The sequence below is a fragment of the Acinonyx jubatus genome, chromosome A1 (genome assembly GCF_027475565.1).
Source record: "Acinonyx jubatus isolate Ajub_Pintada_27869175 chromosome A1, VMU_Ajub_asm_v1.0, whole genome shotgun sequence".
In the NCBI taxonomy this organism is placed as follows: Eukaryota; Metazoa; Chordata; class Mammalia; order Carnivora; family Felidae; genus Acinonyx; species Acinonyx jubatus.
Window position 1 is genome coordinate 170947994 of NC_069380.1, and position 21311 is coordinate 170969304.

The 21311-nt window shown below is 40.6% G+C and overlaps 1 protein-coding gene across 8 annotated transcripts in view; it reads right to left on the reverse strand.

The window, feature by feature from the left end:
• Window positions 1-18721, reverse strand: part of ZNF346 (zinc finger protein 346) — a 30049-nt gene extending 11328 nt beyond the window's left edge. For 4 of the 8 annotated variants that reach the window (XR_008300214.1, XM_053226137.1, XM_027035372.2 and 1 more), the window contains exons 1-4: window positions 18484-18718; window positions 5985-6088; window positions 5324-5416; window positions 3424-3568 (exon numbers count right to left, since the gene is read on the reverse strand). Coding sequence is in view for 7 of the 8 variants with exons in the window: in XM_053226137.1 (XP_053082112.1) it covers window positions 3424-3568; window positions 5324-5416; window positions 5985-6088; window positions 18484-18658 (517 nt within the window). In the remaining variant the exon portion in view is untranslated. Of the gene's footprint in view, window positions 1-3423; window positions 3569-5323; window positions 5417-5984; window positions 6089-18483 lie in introns of all 8 variants that reach the window. The other 4 variants (XM_015072728.3, XM_015072724.3, XM_015072727.3 and 1 more) reach the window with 4 other exon arrangements.
• Between the last annotated feature and the right edge of the window lie 2590 nt (window positions 18722-21311).

The window sequence follows — 21311 nt, forward strand, 5'->3', positions numbered from 1 at the left end:
GCACAGATGTAGTAATTGAGAGCCTGAGGATTGGGAGGGTCATTTAGAAAAGGTAACCGTACGAGGAGGCCTTTTGGGTTACGCTGTCTTCTAGGCTGAGTAGGAGAAAGAGAGGATGATACTGACGTTAAGTTACATGCTTTGTACATATATTTCCTCCTTTGGTCCTCAGAACTACCCCATGAGATAAATATCATCTTACCACATTATAGAGAAAAATCAAGGCTCAGATGGGTAAAGAGACTTGCCCAAGATTACCCTGGTAGTGAGTGAATCCATCTGTGTGACCCTAAAGACTATGCCCTCTTCGCTATGCCAGGCTGCCAGAGTGTGATAGGGAAACCTGAGAGAGGGCTATAGTCCATGCTTTTACCTTCAGAAAACATCCTTGGTTCTGGTCAATGAATTCAGGTAATCAGAGTGTGTTATGAGTCCCCTGTGGGTCAACAAATGTCCTGATACTCCTGGCAGGCCACACAGCTGCTTTATAAAGTGGATGCCAAGACTCACAAATGAGTCCATGTGGCTAGAATGGTGTCAACCCAGTAACCACTGTTTTAAAAATGTGGCCTAGACCCCCCCCACCAATGGTGGAAGAGGAGTGGGGTTCAGCAGCACTCAGACAGGTGGCTCAGATGCTTGCTCAGCAAGTTGCTTGAAAAGTAATGCACATGTTGTAGAATATTTGATAATATGAGAAAACATTCAATATGTGGTGTTACATTAAAAAGAAAGCAGGTTATACAGAAATCTGTTTCTTATGTCCTCAATTTTGTAAAACAAACGAAAAAACATACTGGTGATGCATGGAAAAAAGGCCAAAAGCATAGAGTAAAAGGGTGCTTTTCAGTAATATCCAACTTTTCTATAATGAATAGAGACTTCTGACATCAGAAAAGAGATAATAATGGTCGTTAAAACATAAAAGGCAAAAAAAAAAAAAAAAAAAGACATAAAAGGCCATTCTTTAAAAGATACTGAAGCATCAGAGGTGAATGGTTAAGTTGGAGGAACCGCTTCACGGACATCCAAAAAATAACTATGGGAGTCTTCTCTCAGGAAATAGCTTGAAATATGGAAAGAGTTTTCTACAGGGATGTTTGCTATACTGTTATTTATAAATATCAAAAAAGGGGAGGGGGAAAATGTTCAACATTAGAGGAATGGTGTTATGATAGGATATTATAAAGTCATTAAAATGTTTATGAAAAAGTTTTTAATAACATGGGGAAATACAAATGTTATATTAAACAGAAAGAGTATAAAAGAAAATTACACACAATATGATCTTACCATTGTTAAAAGATATATGCACAATCATATGTGGGTAGTAGCATTTTGAAATGTCACTAATATATTAACAGTGTTTCTCTGTGGTAGGATTTGGGGGATATTTTATTTTCTTCTTTGTACTTTTTTGCATCATTTCAGCTAGAATTATTCGCAATGAGTATGCATCATTTTTATAAATATAAGGTTATTTAAAGTATTCTATGTTTATATGCACGTATATATGGATTTAATCTGTACATACATAAAACTATACACACAGATATACACACATACACATAACAAAAGATTATAGGAAAAACAATACTCCAAAATATTAACAGTGGTTACCTCTGAATGGCAAAATTATGCGTACTTTCTCTTTTCATATATCTGTATTTTCCATATTTTCTACAACATGCTTCTATTACTTTCACATTAGAAACATGTTTAACTTCATAAATATAGTTATAAACTCATGTAAAAACATAGAAATGTGCTTAAACTACAAAATTCAATGAAAAGTAAAAGCAGGATACAAACAGTACATGCACTATGATTACAACCATATAAAAGCATATCTGTACGTGGCAAAGGCTGAAAATGAATACGGAAAATAACCTCTTAAGTATGGAATCTTTGGGACCTGGCATATATCAGGGAATTTTCCCATTTATAGAAAAGATCAATCCATATAAAGACAAATAACCTTATAAAGTTTTTGTTCTTAAGCTATTTTCTCTTGGCCTAATGTTTTAATCTTTTTGGTACCATGAATGGTACCAACACTGACTTTATTATTTTTTTGAAGTAATCTCTACACACAGCATGGGGCTCGAACTCATGACCACAAGATCAAGAGTTGTATGTTCCACTGACTGAGCCAGACAGGCACCCCCCAACACCGACTTCAAACAAAAGCAATTAGTACTAGTATAACTTAATGATGAACAAACCATAAGCAAGGCCAATGACATGCTCCAGGTGGTAGATGCCTCACCAAAGACTTCATTTTATAAGGGGATTCCACTTGTGGGCTATCTTAATGACAGTGATAATACTAATGATAGCAGCTGTCATTTACTAAGCATCTATTATGTCTTAGATTCCTTAAATACATTTCATCCTCACAACCTATAGATAGTATTATTAACATCTTACAGGTGAGGAAACTTAGGCACAAAGAAGTTAAGTCATATAGATAGTAAATAGCAGCATCAGGATTTAAACCTGCATGTCTGTGGCTTCAAAGTCCATATTCTGTTGTTTCATAGCATGAATAACCAGATTTGGGTGTGTTAAGAGGGTATAATTATGAGTAATTTTTCACCTTATCTTCAAAGTCTTCTGAAACATTGTTGTCTTGTTTTCATGATACAGTATTATAAAAAAGAATAAGTATTATAAATAGTATAGTCAGTCTACTTCCTGGTCCAAGATAAAGAAGCAAAAATTACAAAAAAAAAAAAAAAAAAAAAGACATTAAAACTGCAGTTAGTGGAGGTTAAAAATCCCAGAAAGTCAGGAGTTAATGAGATGAAAGCGAGGGTTGAGCAACAGTGGTGACAAGATAAAGGGGACTATTTTAGAAGTCAACGCACTGGAATGAATTCATGGCAGTTGCAAACATGGCTTGCTGGGCAGTAGTGGCAGCACTCAAGTATTCAGCTTTGAAAAGCAAGTCCCTGTCTTGAGGAGAACAGGCAGCTTTGAGGATTGAAGAGAACAGGGCATAACCTGAGCACACGAAAAAGACAAGGATTTAACTTTCAACTTGGAACACATGGTAATAATGGCAGGTGGATGCTGGGAGGGAAAAATCTAAGTGGGAGAGGTAAGAGATAGAATGCTCTCATGGTATGCATGGCCTGGAGGACTCTGACACTCTCGATTATAATTATTCATCAGGACAAAAGCTCAGGGCTAAGACACTTCTACAAAGAAAAACTGATGTAACCAAAGAAAGGGAAGTTAGGTGAGCACAACTCTGAGACTGCGTTTAAATCTAGCTGGGCCTACTTTGGTATTTTTAAGGACTCTCAAAAGTTCGACCTCTCCAAGTCTGTGGCCCTAGGCATTGCATTCTGGACATTGGCATTGGTGCCCTGAGGATGGGAGGGGTACCGATACAGCACTACTCAGGAAAACCAGTACCTTCCACCTTAGTGGATTGCTGCTTCAGCTTTAAGTTCTTTGCGTGGGTCTTCCCCAGGTAGTGCGACTGGGCCACGACAGGGGAGGAAAAGGTCATGTTACAGATGGGGCAGCACTGGTTCTTGTCTTTGCTTCTGCTGTTCTTCTGGTTGGGAGAAAGAACACAGGTCTGATCACGCCACTGCCCAGCCAGAAAATCTTCCATGGTTCCCCATTGCCCACAGAAGAATGGGCATTCAAGGCCCCCTTCACACACTAACCCCAACCTACCTTTCTGGATCCTTCTCCAGCTACTTCATTTTAGGCTCTACTCACCATTCTCCACTTTATTCCCTGTTACTTCCTTGCTTTGTTTAGGTCATTCTTGCTCCCTAGAATGATCTTCCTTTTTTCCTGCCTGGCATATATCTGCTTAGCCTTCAAGACTCATACATATATGTCACTTCTTCTGGGAGACTTTTACTCAACTCAGTACACAATTATTGAGCTGCTTTGTGTGAGTATTCAGAAAATAATTAATCTTGTTCCTCCTCTGCATGCCTAGAGTACATTAAACAGATCTCTATCATAGCATTTGTCACCCAAACTGACAGTGTCATAGCTTAGGAGACTTTTCTGTGAACCAAAGTGCAGTGTTTGGGTATGGACCATTGGACTCATCTTTATTTCCTATCCTTAGCACCCTGCTGGAGTCTGACAAATAGTAGATGCTCAGGATTTGTTGAACAAGCAGATATTATTTGTTGATTGTGATTACACCAGAAAACAATGTATTTCAAGCCTATGTTAAGAGCTCCCAGCCTCTCTCTGAGGTCTGATCTCTGAATAAAGTATTCATTCTAAGAGGATTTTTAAATCCTGGCACTATTGACATTTTGGAGTAAATAATTCTTTGTTGCAGAGGAAGAAGAAAGTCAGTCACTTCATTTGAACTACTGGGCCACCCTGAGAGTTGAAGTAATCAAGATACAAAGAGGTGAAGTGACTTGTCTAGGGTCCCAGAGTTGATCTTGTCTCTCTGAATTCTAAATCATAAGCAGAAGGGCAACTAGGGGATGGGTCCAGTGAATTTGGAGAAGAGATGAGCAAGGCCCTTCCACGCCTGTGAACACTGTAATAGGAGGCTATCTGTAAATTTTCATTCATTGAGCATCCATCAAGAATTGTAATTTTACCTTACAATACCCTTAAAAGGTAGGAATTATTATCTCCATTTTATGAATAAAGTACAGAGAGATTAAGTGATTTGCCCAAAGTCATCAAACCAATAAGTTGCAGAGCTAGTATAGGGCCCTAGTCTGCTACTTCTCATCCCATGACATTTGAACAACCTCCCATAAAACAAAATTAATGGTACCCTTGAGGGATTAGGATTGTTTCAGCATAATTCTCACAGTATTTCTAAGACAAAAAGCAATGCATTTACACCTCAATCAGAACAGGCATTTGGAAAGTTGTTTCTTCCACCTGTTTATTCAAAACATTCAAGTGCTGAACTCAGCTCTTTCCCTCCCATTTCAAGAAAGCAAGCAGCTTGGCTTCCTTCCACTTTTTCTCCTTGAGTAGTAAATGAGAAGCTTTTGGTCCTGCTCCAATAAACCACTGGGTGGTAATGCATAACAATGGCTCCATATACTGAGCCGCTGTGTGTTTGGTGCTTTTGATAATTTTTCCCTCATTTTAGGTTGGAAAAATCCTAAAATGTTGATATTAACATCCTCATTTTTATGGAGGAAGAAATCAAGGCTCAGAGAAGTAACAACACTTGTCCAAGTCACACAACATGGCTAGGATTTGAAGCCAATTCAGTCTGACTCAAAGCCCACATTCTTTCCACCACACCAACCTGCCTGCTGGCTTCATCAGAAAGCGAGTGGTCTCAACATGGCAGCTGGATTACCTGATCTGAGTCTAGCTTCTTCGTTTCCCCCTTTAATGTCTCCATTCCATGGATTGCTAGGTATCTCTTCACTTTGTTGGCATGTTTTTTGCTCTGCAAGAACCCAGGAAAAAGATCAAAGATAGCCAAATGCCATTTCATATCTAACAAGGCACTCCAAAACACTAGATTTTCATTTGATTCATCCTCACAAAAATTTTGAGAGGGTGGGAGAAGAAACCTAGTTTATTGAGTTCCTACTCTGTTTAAAGCACTTTAAATGCTATCAAATCTAATCTGCACAGCAATCTATGAGAAAATTATCATCATCTCTGTTGTACCGATAAGGAAACTAAGGCTGAAGATGGTGAGGTTTCTTGCCCAAGATGAGCAGCAGAGCTGTGATTCTAACTCGGTCTATTTAAAGCCAAAGTGCATACTTTCTACTACATTAAGCTGAGAAGGAAGACGTAAGTATAATGATCTTGATTTGGACGGGAGAAATGAGATGCAAAAAATTAAGTCAATCTTCAAGTCACAGTCAACATGCATGGAGGTGATGTCTGGGTGGCTAAGAAGGAAGTGAGGGCTTGGCACGGAGTGTGGAAAGTAAAGTTTTTCTTTTTTTTTGGTGTGTGTGTGTGGCGGGGGGAGTAAAGTATTTAAAGGTACAGTGGCATACCTGGTAGTGTGCCAGCTTCTGGGACTCAGAAATTAGCAAGGCGCAGCAAACCTTACACTGAGTATTGGTAAAGAGACACTGGTTCTTCTGGATCATGTGCTCCACTACAGAGAGGAAAATAAAAAAATCTTTGAGTTAAAAACCTGCTTCAACAGTGCCATCTTTGAACCCTCTCAAACACAGGCACTGAGTAACGGAATGCCATACCATCATATCTCGGCAAAGCTTTGTCACTCCTCACCTATGTTTTCATGACGCATGCTATGTTCTCACATCACTTACCTAATTACTTACTTTACAACTTCGTGTAAGGCAATTTTCTTTACTAAGTAATTTTTTTTGAAATATAATTGACATATAACACTGTATTAGTTTCAGGTATACAATATAATGATTTGATATTTGTATATATTACAAAATGGTCACCATGATAGATCTAGTTAACATCTGTCACCATAGTTATAAATCTTTTTCTCGTGATGAGAACTTTTCAGATTTACTCTCTTAGCAACTTTCAAATATACAATACAGCATTAACTATAATCACCATGCTATAAATTCTTTTAAAAAGGAATCTTTAAGGGCGCCTGGGTGGCTCAGTTGGTTAAGCGTGTTTGATTATGGTTTGGGTCATGATCCCAGGGTTGTGGGATTAAGCCCTGTGTTAGGGCTCAGTGTGGAGCCTGCTTGGAATTCTCTTTCTCCTTCTCTCTGTGCCTCTCCCCTCCTGTTTTTTTTTTCTTTCTTTTTTAAAAAAACGAATCTTTAGATCATAAACTTAAACTAGATACCAATAAAAATGAAATAATTCTAGCCAGACACTGGTGACAGGCTTGGAGCTCTCCCTTAAAAGAATAAGAGAGCAGCAACTATGAAGAGAGGTGTTGAGACATGGCAGCACCTGAGACTTCTTCCCAGATAGAATCAGAAAGATTGAAAGACTTGAAAAGGGAATCATTTTTTCATTCTTTGTAAAAAAATTGTAATGATAAATTCTTTATCTTTTTATTATATGTGAACATTTTCTGTGGAATTAAAAATGAAGCCACCCCCAAATTTATTCCACTAGAAGATCAACAGCATTTGCTGATTTTACTATTTTATTGTATTTTATTTTTAAAATATTTTATGTAATCTCTACACCCCATGTGGGGCTCAAACTCACAACCCCAACATCAAGTGTTACATACTTGATGCCTACTGAGCCAGCTAGGTGCCCCACATTTTCTGATTTTAAGAATTTACATTGGTATAACTAACTGTACATACAGAATTGGTTAGAAAATTGCATTGCGGTTTAGTTATTAAAAGACTAGAACATTCTTTTTGTATGGAAATAATGTGTTTGTTTATTAGGGAAACATTAAAAATTGGTTTCTTTTGAATAAATCAGAAGATTTGAAAAGAAGTTTTGGAGGATAAGTATCAATTAGAAGATGCTGCTGGATAATCTTTTACCTTCAGGAAAAAAGGTAAATTAATCCTGTTATTATATAGTAAACATAAACTATAATCTAATACCAGTTAAATGTGTATGGTACAAACCACGGTTAGGATCTTGGGTTCCCCAGGCATGTTGACTTGGGTTCAAATCCTGCAGCTGTTACTGTTACTGTGTGATTTTATAGAAATTGCTTAATCTCCTCCTGTGGTTTTCCTTTGTTTAAAATGGGGATACAGAAGTCCTACCTCATCTGCAGTTTCACTTCCTGTGATTTCAGTTACCCACAGTTAACCGCAGTCTGGAAGCAGATGATCTTCTTTCTTACACATCAATATAGTAGCCTAATGCTGTGTCACAATGCCTACGTCATTCACCTCACTTTATCTCACCATATAGGTATTTTATCATTTCACGTTACCATATCTCACCAGCACAGTAAGATATTTTGAGAGAGAAACAGAGATACCACATTCACATGACTTTTATTACAGTATATATATTTTTATTTTTAATTTTTTTTAACGTTTATTTATTATTGAGAGAGAGACACACACAGAACATGAGCAGGGGAAGGGCAGAGAGAGGGGGAGACACAGAATCCGAAGCAGGCTCCAAGCTCCGAGCAGTAAGCACAGAGCCCGACACGGGGCTCGAACTCACACACTGTGAGATCATGACCTGAACCGAAGTCGGTCGCTCAACCAACTGAGCCACCCAGGCGCCCCACAGTATATCGTTATAATTGTTTTATTTTACTAAGTTATTGTTGTCAATCTCTTATTACTGTGCCTAATTTCTAAATTAAACTTTATCATAGGTATGTATGTATATAGGAAAAAACACAGTGTATATAGGGTTTGGTACAATCTGTGGTTTTAGGAATTCAGTAGGGGTCTTGGAATATATCCCCCATGAATAAAGGAGACTACTGTACTAGTAACTTGTATCTCATTGAATGTATTCTCCTTGTGGTTTTTCCATACAAAGCAGTGCAATGTCTGGCTTAGTGCATGCTCACTGTCAGTGTTATATGTCAAATTCTTTTTTGGGTCCTATGGTTCTAAGCAAATTAATTATTTTCTATGTTGTACCTGTGAAGGTTTTTTTTTTTTTTTTTAAAGATTTTATTTTAAGTAATCTTTATGCCCAACATGGGGCTTGAAGCCCAAGATCAAGAGTTGCATGCTCCACCAACTAAGTCAGCTAGATGCTCCAGGATATTTCTTTTTTTTAAATTTTTTAATGTTTATTTATTTTTGAGAGAGAGAGAGAGGAAGAGACAGAATCCGAAGCAGGCTCCAGGCTCTGAACTCTCAGCACAGAGCCTGATGCATGGCTCGAACTCACAAGCTGTGAGATCATGACCTGAGCTGAAGTTGGACACTTAACCGAATGAGCCAGCCAGGAGCCCCTCCAGGGTATTTCTTATTCTATAACTTGATATGTGTTAAATTTTTTCTCACTGTTCTTGATCTGACTTTGAAACACCTAAAATCAGCTAACATATTACACAAGTTCTACACTCTAGGTACCTATGATATTAACCTGTTCTTTTTTTTTAAGTTTATTTTGAGAGAGAGTTAGAGAGAGAGAGAGAGAGAGAAGAGGGAGAGAGGGAAAGGAAAGGGTGGGAGGGAGAGGGAGGGAGGGAGGGAGAGAGAGGGAGAGAGAGGGAGGGAGAGGGAGAGAGAGGGAGGGAGAGGGAGAGAACGTGAGTGGTGGAGGGGGGGAAGGGGGAGAGAGAGAGAGAGAAAGAAACCACGAGATCATGACCCTAGCCAAAACCAACAGTCGGATGCTCAACTGACTGAACCACCCAGGCACCCCCATATTAGCTTGTTTTTAATCACTGGGCCCAGAGAACTAAGCCTTACCTTTGGGGAGAAGTAAAATTTCACCCAAGGCATGAGTTCTATAATGACACCAATAATCTGAGGCAGGGCAGAGTTCAGAAAACCATGAGGGGACAGCAAGCCCATGTTTTATATTTTTCACTCTGGAGCAAAACATGGCCAAAATGCCTTGGAGGGAGATTCTTGGTAGGAAACTTTTAAGGTGACTTTCCCTACTCTACAAGATCTAAAGCTTATCTATGCCAGCCCTTTTGGGCAGAAAGGCTATTGTCTGGCTGTATTTCTGCCCCTTAGAATCTGTTTATTTCCACATTTTTCTCTTATGGTGATTGGTAAATTTTTGTGAAAGACTTTGCCAGGCTCATCTGGGTTCAGAGAAACCAAGGAAAGTGGATCTGTCAACATATCTGGGCCAGAGTTAATTAATTAATTAATTTTTAAGTAGGCCCCACACTGGGTGTGGAGCCAAATTTGAGGCTTGAACTAACAACCCTGAGATCAAGACCTAAGCTGGTATCAAGACTTGGATGTTCTGTCCCAGAACTTTTATTTTAAAGGGAGAATGAGAGGCTACTCAGAATGCAAAGCTCAGGGCACCTGGGTGGCTCAATTGGTTTAGTGTCCAACTCTTGATTTTGGCTCAAGTCATGATATCACAGTTCCTGAGATTGAGCCCTATGTTGGGCTCTGTGCTGACAGCACAGAGTCTGCTTGGGATTCTCTCTCTCTCTCTCTCTCTCTCTCTCTCTCTCTCCCAAAATAAATAAACTTAAAAAAAAAAAAGGGGGTGCCTGGGTGGCTCAGTCGGTTAAGCGGCCGACTTCGGCTCAGGTCATGATCTCGCAGTCAGTGACTTCGAGCCCCGCGTCGGGCTCTGTGCTGACAGCTCAGAGCCTGGAGCCTGTTTCGGATTCTGTGTCTTCCTCTCTTTGACCCTCCCCCGTTCATGCTCTGTCTCTCTCTGTCTCAAAAAATAAATAAACGTTAAAAAAAAAAAAAAAAAAAAAAAGGATTGCAAAGCCCACAAGGGGGAGATGGTACCCAGGAGTAAGAGTCCAGCCATCCTCTCCAGACCTGGAGATGCTGGATTTCTTTCTTTCTTTCTTTCTTTCTTTTTTTTTTTTTAATTAAAGGAGATGAAATTCTTTTACTGTTTTAAGTTTATTTCTTTTTTTAAAATAATTTGTTAATGTTTATTTATTTTCGAGGGAGAAAGAGAGAGGGAGCGGCAGAGAGAGAGGGGACAGAGGATCTGAAGCAGGCTTCACACCGCCAGAAGAGAGCCTGATGCGGGGCTCGAACCTACAAACCACGAGATCATGACCTGATCTGACGCTTAACTGACTGAGCCACCCAGGTGCCCCAATGAAATTCTTTTTCAAAGATATTCAGAATCTGACTTCCAAAGACTAAACAGGGCAGAGACCATGTTGTTTATGACTTTGTATCCCCAGTATCTAGTATGATACCTGACCCATAGCAGGAACTTGGTAAATAACTACTAAATGAATAAAGAGGCACCTCTCTGGCCTCAGAGTATATCCACACAGTCCACAAATATATATTCAGAATACATCCTATGTGTCAGCACTGGGGCCATATCAACAAAACACAGTACAAAGTAAATAAAAAGCAAAATAGTGACAGAGAGGGAGAAATGCTATGAAAACAAAATCAGTGCTAGAGAATGATGGGGGCAACACAGTCAATGAAGACCATCTTAGGAGACATCAGCCACAAGGAGGTCTGGGGGAAATAGTGTTGCAGCCTGAGACAGTGCCAAATCTCTGAGGCAGGGATGAGTTTGGCATATTCAAAGAAGGGAAAGGAGGTCAATGTGGCATGAGTATGGTGAATGAGACAAAAGTGGTAGGAAATAAAGCTGGAGAGGCAGTGTGAGGCCTACAAGATCATTTTGGATGAATACAAGGCCTCAGAAGCCATGATTTGAACTATGGATTTTGTTTTTAGTGCAAGAAGAGGCAATAAGATCTGGCTTATGTTTTGGAAAGAATACTCTGATCATTGTGTCAGTAGACTGTATGGAGATGGCAATGGAGGTTGGCAATGGAGACAGAGAAAAGTGCATGGATTTGGAGTTATGTTCTAGAAGTAGATCCGATACACAATTTCTTTGATTTGATGTGAGAGAATGAAGGAAGGAGTCAAGGGTAACTCTTAGGTTTTGAACTTGAGCAACTAAACTAAGACGAGATGAAAACTGGAGGAAGACAGCCTTGGAGGAGAATTTAAGACTTTTCTTTGGCTATGTTAAACATGAGTGGTCTATCAGATACATGTGTAGAGATATCAAGTAGTCAGTTGAAGATTCAAGTCTGGAGCTCAAGGGAGAGGTCAGAACTGGAGATATAAGTTGAGAATCATCAATATATCAATCATAAATAAGGCTATGGGCTAGAAAAGAATGCCTAGTGTAGATGGAAAAGGAAGGAGGCCCTGGGATAGAGTCTTAGAGCCCTTCAAACCCTGAGAGAGAACTGTCCAGCTAAGCCTTTCCTAAATTCCTGACCCATAAAAACCATGAGAGGTTCACAAGGTTGGAGGAAGCTAAGGTCCATGTTGGGAAAAAGAACTTCATAAATTATCAGAATTCTGAGAAGGTGGCCTGAATATGCATCTCGGTTGCCTTGATATCCATACATAACACTACTACCTCTCCAAAATTGGTCAGATTTGATATAAGAAATCTGATGCTTAGAAAAATCATTGGAGGGGTGCCTGGGTAGCTCAGTTGGTTAAGTGTCCAACTTCAGGTCATGATCTCACAGTTGGTAGTTCAAGCTTTGCATTGGGCTCTATGCTGACAGCATGGAGTCTACTTGGGATTCTCTCTCTCCTCCTCTTTCTCTGTCCCTCCCCCACTCATGATTTCTCTCTCTCTCTCTCTCTCTCTCTCTCTCTCAAAATAGTAAACTTAAAAAAAAAAACAACAACAACATTGGACAGGCTGAAGGTACTAGGTTGGGCCTCCACAAATGTCTCTAGGAACAATATATGACTGTTTCAACAGAAGATCTATAGTGTCTGAGGCTTCCATCACAGCCTTGCTAGAAGTAAGAAGCTTCCATTGTCAATGACCCTACATCTCAGCCCATAAAGCTGGATAAAGGATGCTGATGCTGAAACACTGATGTAGGATGATCTCATAATGCAATGACCTTCTTTCTTTCTCTTTCTTTCTTTCTTTCTTTCTTTCTTTCTTTCTTTCTTTCTTTCTTTCTTTCTTTTTCTTTCTTTCTTTCTTTTTTCCCCCTATTTTAGAGAGAGGGAGAGAGAGCATGAGTGGGGGAGAGGATCAGAGGGGTAAAGGGGTAAAGGAGGGGTAAAGGGAGGGAGGGAGGGAGGGAGGGAGGGAGGGAGAGAGAGAGAGAGAATATCTTAACAGACTCCATACTCAGCACAAAGCCTGACATGGGGCTTGATCCCATGATGCTGGGATCATGACCTGAGCCAAAGGGTCAGCCGCCCAACCGACTGAGTCACCCAGGCACCCCTCCATGACCTTTATTGACCATAACAATAGCCAACAGCCATACGAATTTGTGTCTTCCCTATATTATGATAATACATGATTGGCAGGATTTAATTTGTATCCATATTGTAGCCAACTATCTAGATGTATGGGGAAGAGACTAAGAGATCTGGCATAGGGCTGATTTTCACAGGGTCAATGAAGTATGGACAGAGACAGCTGGTGTAGAGAAGCAAGATAATTCATAAACTTAAGGAATTTAGGGAAAGTAGTATTTGGGGGAGAAAATGATCGTGACACCTCAATTCAAGTTACAATTGTCTTTGGGTGACTTAATGTGCCTTAAGTTGCCTTAGGATACTAGGGCCAGAATAGCTGGCGTGACTAAACCATCTCCAATATTCCAATTAATGGTGAACACCGCTAATCTATAATGACTTACTATTCCTTTTTTTTTTTTTTTAAAGTTTATTTATGTACTTTGACAGAGAGCAAGCTAGAGAGGGGTTGAAAGAGGGAGGGAGGGAGGGGGAGGGAGGGAGGGAGGGAGGGAGGGAGAGAGAGAGAGAGAGAGAGAGAGAGAGAGAGAGAGAGAATCCCAAGCAGGTTCCACACTTCCAGCAAGGAGCTCAATGTGGGGCTCAAACCCACAAACCGTGAGATCGTGACCTGAGTTGAAACACAGAGTCGGACACTTAACCAAATGAGCCACCCAGGCGCCCCATGACTTGCTATTCCTTGGGCCTTAGAATCTCAACTCAGCTCCACAGAAATTCATCAGTTGTCTGAAGTTGGTTCTCAGGGATAGATATAACCTATTTAGAACCCTGCTTCTTATTGCTTATTAGGAGGTAGTGGATTTCTAGGTACAGCTATAGTTAGAAAGCAGTAAACAACAAAAGACCCTAGTAAAAGCAAGCTGGACATAATCTACCAGTGGGTCAGACTGTTTAGGCAGTGTAGTCTAACAGGCAGGGTGGTCTACAAGAATGAATTGGACATTAGCCCCGTTAAGGTTATTTAGCTTCAGCACTTCTATCTATTTTGTGAATCCATACTGTTGATGGTGTGTAAAAACTCAAATTTTATTATCAAAAAAGGCATGAAGAAAACAAATATAATGGCATTGATAATGTGGTATTAAAAAGTTTTCTACTTAAAATACGTATAACACAGAGTTGAGCTGAAAGCACAATAAATGAAATGAAAAAAACACTAGAAAAAATCAGTATCAGTTTCTAAGTAGCAGAAGAATCAGTGAACTTGCAGATAAATCAACAGAAATACTCAAACTGAAGAAAAGAGAAAAAGAAAATTGATAATGAACAGAGCCACAGATACATGTGGGATACATCAAGCATACCAAACAAATACATACCAAACATATATATGGGGAGTCTCAGAAGAAGAGAAAGGAATAGGAAAAAACCCCACATGTTTGAAGAAACAATGTCTGAAAACTTCCCATATTTGATCAAAGAAAAACATTAATCCATACAGCTAAAAGCCTCAAGGTACTCAAAATATGATAAATACCAAGAGATCTACACCTAGATACATCATAGTCAAGCTACTGGAAGATAGAAACTCTTTAAAGCAGCAAGAGAAAGATGACTCATCCTGTACAGTGGAATAATTTGATTAATGACTTACTTCTTATCTGTAACAATGAAAGCCAGAGAGCAGTGGAATAACATATTCAAAGTAGTGAGAAAGATCAACACTGTCAACTAATAATTCCATGTCCAGTAAAACTATCCTTCAAACAGTATGCTAAGTGACAGAAGCCAGTCACAAAAGGCCACATATTATACAATTCAATTTACATGAAACATCCAGAATAAGCAAATCTATAGAAACAGAAAGGAGATAAACAATTGTCAGAGGTGACTGCTAATGGGTGTAGGGTTTCTTTCCTTTCCGGGGTGATGAAAATGTTCTAAAATTAGATAGTGGTGATGGTTGTACAATTCTGTGAATATACTAAAAACCACTAAATTATATATTTTACAAAGATGCATTTTATGGTATATGAATTATGTATCAATAAAGATGTTAATTTTAAAAAATATATACTTTGGGGCACCTGGGCGGCTCAGATGGTTGAGCGTCCGACTTTGGCTCAGGTCATGATCTCGCGGTTCGTGAGTTTGAGTCTGGCGTCAGGGTCTGTGCTGACAGCTCAGAGCCTGGAACCTGCTTCAGATTCTGTGTCTCCCTCTCTCTCTGCCCCTCCCCTGCTCACACTCTGTCTCCCCCCACTCTCAAAAATAAATAAACATTAAAAAAATTTTTTTAATAATAAAAAAATATATATATATATACTTTAAGACTGAAAACACAATAAAGACATTCCCAGATAAAGACTGAGAGAATTCACTGTTAGCAGGTTTGCCTTGCAAGAAATACTAAAGAAAGCCCTGCTAGCTGAAAGGAAGTGGTACTAAGTGGTAATGAATCCAGATGAAGAAAAAAGAACACCAGAAATGGTAAATATGTATGCTAACATAAAAGACATTATAAATATTTTTTTAATATTTTTTAAATCTTTAAATAAAATCAATAAATAAAATCAATAAAAAATTTTTTAAATCTTTATTTACTTTTAAGAAAGAGAGAGACAGAGTATAGGGGAAGGGTAGAGGCAGAGACAGAGGGAGGAGACACAGAATCTGAAGCAGGCTCCAGGCTCTGGCTGTCAGCACAGAGTCCAACACGGCACTTGAACTCACGAAACGCGAGTTCATGACCTGAGCTGAAGTTGGATGCTTAACTGACTGAGCCATCCAGGCGCCCACCCCAAAAAAATTTTTAATGTTTTTTTTGAAAGAGAGAGAGAGACAGAGTGTGAGTAGGGGAGGGGTAGATAAAGAGGGAGACACAGAATCCAAAGCAGGCTCCAGGCTCTGAGCTGTCAGCACAGAGCCAGATGAGGCACTCAAATCCACAAACTGTGAGATCATGACCTGAGCTGAAGTCGGAGGGTTAACTGACTGAGCCACCCAGGTGCCCCACAAATATACTTTTTTTAATAACTTCTCTTCACTTCTTTAGAAGAGATGTTGTATAAATCAATAATTATGACACTGAATAATTAGGTTTATAACATATATCAATGTAACAAATATGACAATAATAGTACAAAGGAGGGTGAGGAATGGAGCACTATTAGAGGAATGTTTTTATACATTTTATCAGATTTAAGTTAGTATTAATTTGAAGTAGACTGTGATGAGTTAAGATGCATCATATAGTCCCTCGAGCACTAAGAAAATACAATTAAAAAGTAAAAAAAAAAAAAAAAAAAAGGGCACCTGGGTGTCTTGGTTGAGAGTCTGACTTCAGCTTAGGTCACAATCTCACGGTTCATGGATTTGAGCCCCACACCGGGCTCTGCTATCAGCACAAAGCCTGCTTCAGATCCTGTCTCCTTCTCACTCTGCCCCTTCTCTGCTTGTGCTCTCTTTCTCAAAAATAAATACATTAAAAAAAAAAAAGTGTAAAAAATTGACAGAGGAAGTAAAATGGTCCACTAAAAAATACTAACCACAAAGGAAGTCAGTAAAGGAGAAAAGGAAGAACAAAATGAAAAGGAGATAAATAGCAAAATAGAAAATGTAAATCTAGCCATTATCAATAATTAAATTAAATACAAACAGTCTAAACAGCCCACTCAAAAGCCAGAGACTGTCAAAGGATAAAAAGCAAGATCTATACAATGGGATTCTATTAGCAACAAAACATAATGAAGCACATAATGAATGCACGGTACAACGTGGCTGAACCTCAAAAACATGCTGAGAGAAGCCAAATGCATTCATATTGTATGATTTTATTTATATGAAATGTTCAGAAAAGGCAAATTTTAGAGACAGTGGTAGCCCAGGGCAGGAGGTAAGAGTGGAGATTTAATGTAAAGAAGCAGAAAGGAACTAACTGGAGTGACGGAAATATTCAAAAACAGAATTGTAGCTACACAACTCTATACTTTTAGCAAAAAATCATTGCATTGTACAGTTAGAATGGGTGAATTTTATGGTATATAAATTATAACTCAATAAAAGTGCTAAGAGAAAAACAAAATAAAAACCAAGATGAGTAGAACCTGGTGTTACAGGTATCTATCTAGACCTCATATAAATACTGGAAAGTGAGGACAGTAGGGAAATGAACTGGGTCCTAAGTGACATTGTACATTCATACACACATAAGCAATTCACTTTTTAGAACACAGCTGCTGTGTTCTCTGCTTCAAGGTCCAGCAGATGCCTTCCCTGTCCCTCAAGGACAAAGGTCACTTCCTCTTTGTGCACGACCAATTCTTACACATTCCTCTTTACTGCACCCATTACATTATACTGAAACTGTTTTGGTGTCTGCTTCCTGGACTAGACTATAAACCCCTCCCAGGGGGAAGGACAGTATCTTCCTCATCTCTGTAGCTCTGATGCCCAGCCAGTCCTAGGAACTGAGCATACATCAATGATTGTCAAATTAGTGAAAGGAAAATTGGGGTGCGTTTGGGGGGGATTTGTACCAAACAAGTTTGAAATTATGAGGGAGACAGAAGGCCCATATTAATTTAGTAGGAGTCAGACTAGACTAGTTTTCAAACTGGAGAAGTACATACAAGGGTATAGGTCTATGTACCACAGACCCCAAATTTAAACATATCTTCTTTGGATGTGGTCAAAAAGTCCATTTTATCCCAGGACAATCAGTTCACAAGCAACATATTAAACTTTCCATGATTAGTCTGCTCAGCAAACAAACAAACCTTCTGATTTCCGAGATTACTTGACAGGATTAGCACAGAAGGCCAGACGGTTCTTGTACTTCTGGACTGGAGTTAAGCAGCTAGCGGTAAGGACCATGAAGGGAGTCACGCAACCAGGTCAGGCCAGCCCTTTCCATCCTCCTCTATCTCCATCTTACCCAGTGCCAGGTCAAATGCAGAGCAAGCTAGGAAGCTTCAGCCCAGAAGTGCCCCCCAGTGTACCCTGTTCTTCACAACTTCGGGACAAGCCTAGGATACAAAGAAGTTGGACCCAAAGTATACCCTGGCCAGTTTTTCAGGCTCCTGGCCCCCATCGCATAAAAAGGACCCAGGTAGTAGAGACTCGACAAATAGAAACAGGGGTAAACCAGGTTCAGTCACCAAGGCCAGGAAGAACATGGGGTAAGAAGGCCTTCTGGAGTTCTTGCAAGTGTGGGGCATGAGAGAAGGGAGGCAAGATACACTAGGGGTGGGGGAACTTGGAGACTGGGACAATGGAGAGTCAGGGGAAAATGGTGGGGGGATAGCAGTCTGGCGGAGAAGGTTCTGTGGGTCTCCGGGAAGGCACGGATAGGAATTACAGTCCTCGAGTTTAGGGAAGAGCTGCGCTCTGGTGGATGAGAAAGGCGGGGGAACCCCCACCCCCAACGGTGTGAGCATGAGAAGGCCCTTGACTACTGGAGAGCGGAGACCTCATTCGCTGGGTGCGGCGGCCTCAATTTTCCGTGGAGCTAGCCCACGGTACCCAGGCCCTGCTGCGCTGCACGAGTCAAGGAGTCCCGGGCGCGTCACGCAAGGGGGCGGGCCAGGCGCCAGGGGGTGTGACCGGAGACCCGGGGGCAGGTCCGCATTCCCAACCCGCGCTTCCTCCGCTCCCAGCGAAACGAGCGGGTGGGCGAGGGACTTACTGCCTCTGAGGTCCTCGGACTCACCTTCCTCCCTCCCCACTGGTTGGGCCCCGGACACTGCTTCCCACAGGCGGCGCGCCCTCTCGCGGTCGAAGCGCAGTCCGTCCGGTTCCCGGCCTTCTCGCTCCTCTGAGCTGTTGTATGGCAGGGCCCCTCCGCTGTCCGCGGCCTCCACGGTGCCCAACGCAGTATACTCCATCTTTCCTGCAAGCCGTAACCGGCAGATAGCCGCTCATAAACCTTGGTCTCGCGAGATGTGGGTAGGAGGGTGACTTTGCCGGGCCAACAAGTCTCGCGAGGTTTGGGAGCTGCAGCCCGCGTTGCAATGCGGGCCTTGGTGCTTCCCTTTGATCGCTGGTGAGCCTCGGAGCGTGTTCCGTGGAGCTGAAAGTTAGTCGCTGGTTTCACGGTAGCCCCCTTACTCTGATACAGGTTCGTGCAGGTTCTCACCTTGCTCACCATCAGCCTTTGACACTTCGAAATAGTTCTCTTGAAGGCCCTGTTACGTGGGAATATTTTCTCCGTTTTACTGTTAGGGAAACTGAGGCCTAGAACCTAAAAAAAGTTTACTCAAGTTTGCCACCAGAATGTAGTAGAGCTAGGACTCCATCTCCGTAATAAATACCAGTTGAGTTTCAACTTCTAACTCCTAGCCCAGACCCCACCCCCCACCCCTTAAACTCTCAATGCAACTGTCAAACCTGAAATTTTATCTTCCATCCCCACAGATCCTCCCCTAGTCTTTCAGGAGCCACCATCTCTTGGCAAGGTTATTGTGGCATCTTCACTAGTCCTTTCCCTTGCCCTTCAGATATTCTCAGCACAACAGCCCTAGCAGTCCTCATAGCAAACCATGTCATGATACCCCGATGCTCATATTTTCCAACACTTTCCTATCCTACTCTTGATAAAAGCCAAAGAAAGTCCTTAGTTTAGCCAAAAGACCCTATACAGTCTGACTTCCTTTAACCTCCCTGATTTTATCTCCTACTGTGTTAGCCTCCAACACCTTCATTACTGTCCCAGTTACCCTGACCACCTGGATTGCATTTTCCCCATATATTCTCATGGCTCAGTCTTTCACTTCTTTCTCTGGCTACCCTATCTAAAACACACATGTCATGTTCTTCTTTCCTGCTTTATTATTTTTTCCTTCTTAAACTTAACATTATCAGACATAGTATGATTTTACTTTTTATCTTTTTTGTTTGTTTCCCCACTAGTAGGCACACCACTAGAAAGTAGAGATTTTTGTCTATTTTGTTCTCAGATGGAACTCCAGCACCTTGAAATAGAGCCTGGGTTCTCATAGGTACATATAAAATATCTGTCAGTGAAATTTTTGATATAATTACCTTATTTCAACTTCATTTATTCAAATGCTTATTGAGAGTTTAATTATGAGTTAGATGTTGTTTTGAGCATTGGAATACAGTGGTGAACAAGACAGAAAGGGAATCTCTGGTATTGTGTTTTTTATTCTACTGGAGGAGAGTGTAATAAGTCAACAGATTGTAATAAGTACTAAGAACATAAAACGAATATATATTGGGTGAATGATGTGCAAGGAACATTAGTCAGGGTGGTCAGAGAAAGCCTCTAAAGAAATGACATTTTACCTAAGCCTGATTGATGAGAAGTGGGAGGCCATGTAAAGAACTGGTGAAGAATGTTCCAGGGAGAGGGAACAGGAGGTACAAAGCCCCTATGGCAGGAGTGAACTTGCTCTGTTGGGAGGAATAGGAAAAAGAACACTGTGGCTGGAGCCCAGTGAACAAGGGAGAAGTAATATCAGAGGAGGCAAAAAGAAAAAAAGAAAGAGACGGGTTTCTTGCCTGAGATCACACAGCTGACCAGCAAGAGATACTTATTTATACTGTAAATATTGAGCATTAGCTAGTGGCAGCCTTCATGCCTGACTCCTCTATAGTGTAATAGATGATTGATGTTTATGCAGTGTTTTATAGTTTATGAAGCACCTTTAACATACATTATAACATTAAATCCTCAGAGTGGTTTTCCTATGAAGGATTCTTTCTTATTGGACAGTAAAGAAACAGACTGGGAGAAGTGAAAGTTTTATCAGGGTCACACAGCTAGTTAATGACAGAGTCCATACTTGAACACCAGTCCTCAGACTGCACATCCATGTCCTTTTGTCAGTACCAGATGACCAGCCTAAAAACCAATGACTGTACATTACTTATTAATCTTAAAGAAAGTTTCTACTTATCCAAATTTCCATAGCCCGAGTTATTCACTAGAAATCCCAAGGTATAGAGGACATTTTAGTCAAAATCCCAGAATTCAAGCATATATATTTAACACAATGGAGCAAAATACAGTCCCCCTCCCCTTGCTCCCATCTAATTAGATGCTCAAAAATATTTATTTATTTTTATTTATTTATTTATTTTGAGAGAGACAGAGACAGAATGAGTGGGGGAGGGGCAGAGAGAGGGGGAGAGAGAGTCCCAACCCGGCTCTGCACGGGGCTTGAACTCATGAAACTGTGAGATCATGACCTGAGCTGAAGCCAGGAGTTGGATGCTTAACTGACTGAGTCACCCAGGCGCCCCTGAAAACAATTTAGATTTATTCTCCAGTGAATGCTACCATGATTTGTTTTCTGTGCCACTGAGGCAGAGTCCTGAGCTATGGCACTGAGTGTCTGAATAGCCCTTTTTCTGCTTTGTCCTTGTGTAAGTGCTTTCAGTAATGGCCCAGGCCTGGACTCCTTGTTGGAACTTGACAGTGCATGTGATGCCTTGTATTTCGGGCTGGCGTTTATTTCTTCCCTGTGGAAAATGAGACCCACTTCCCAACATGTTCTGTGTATTGTTGCTATGAGA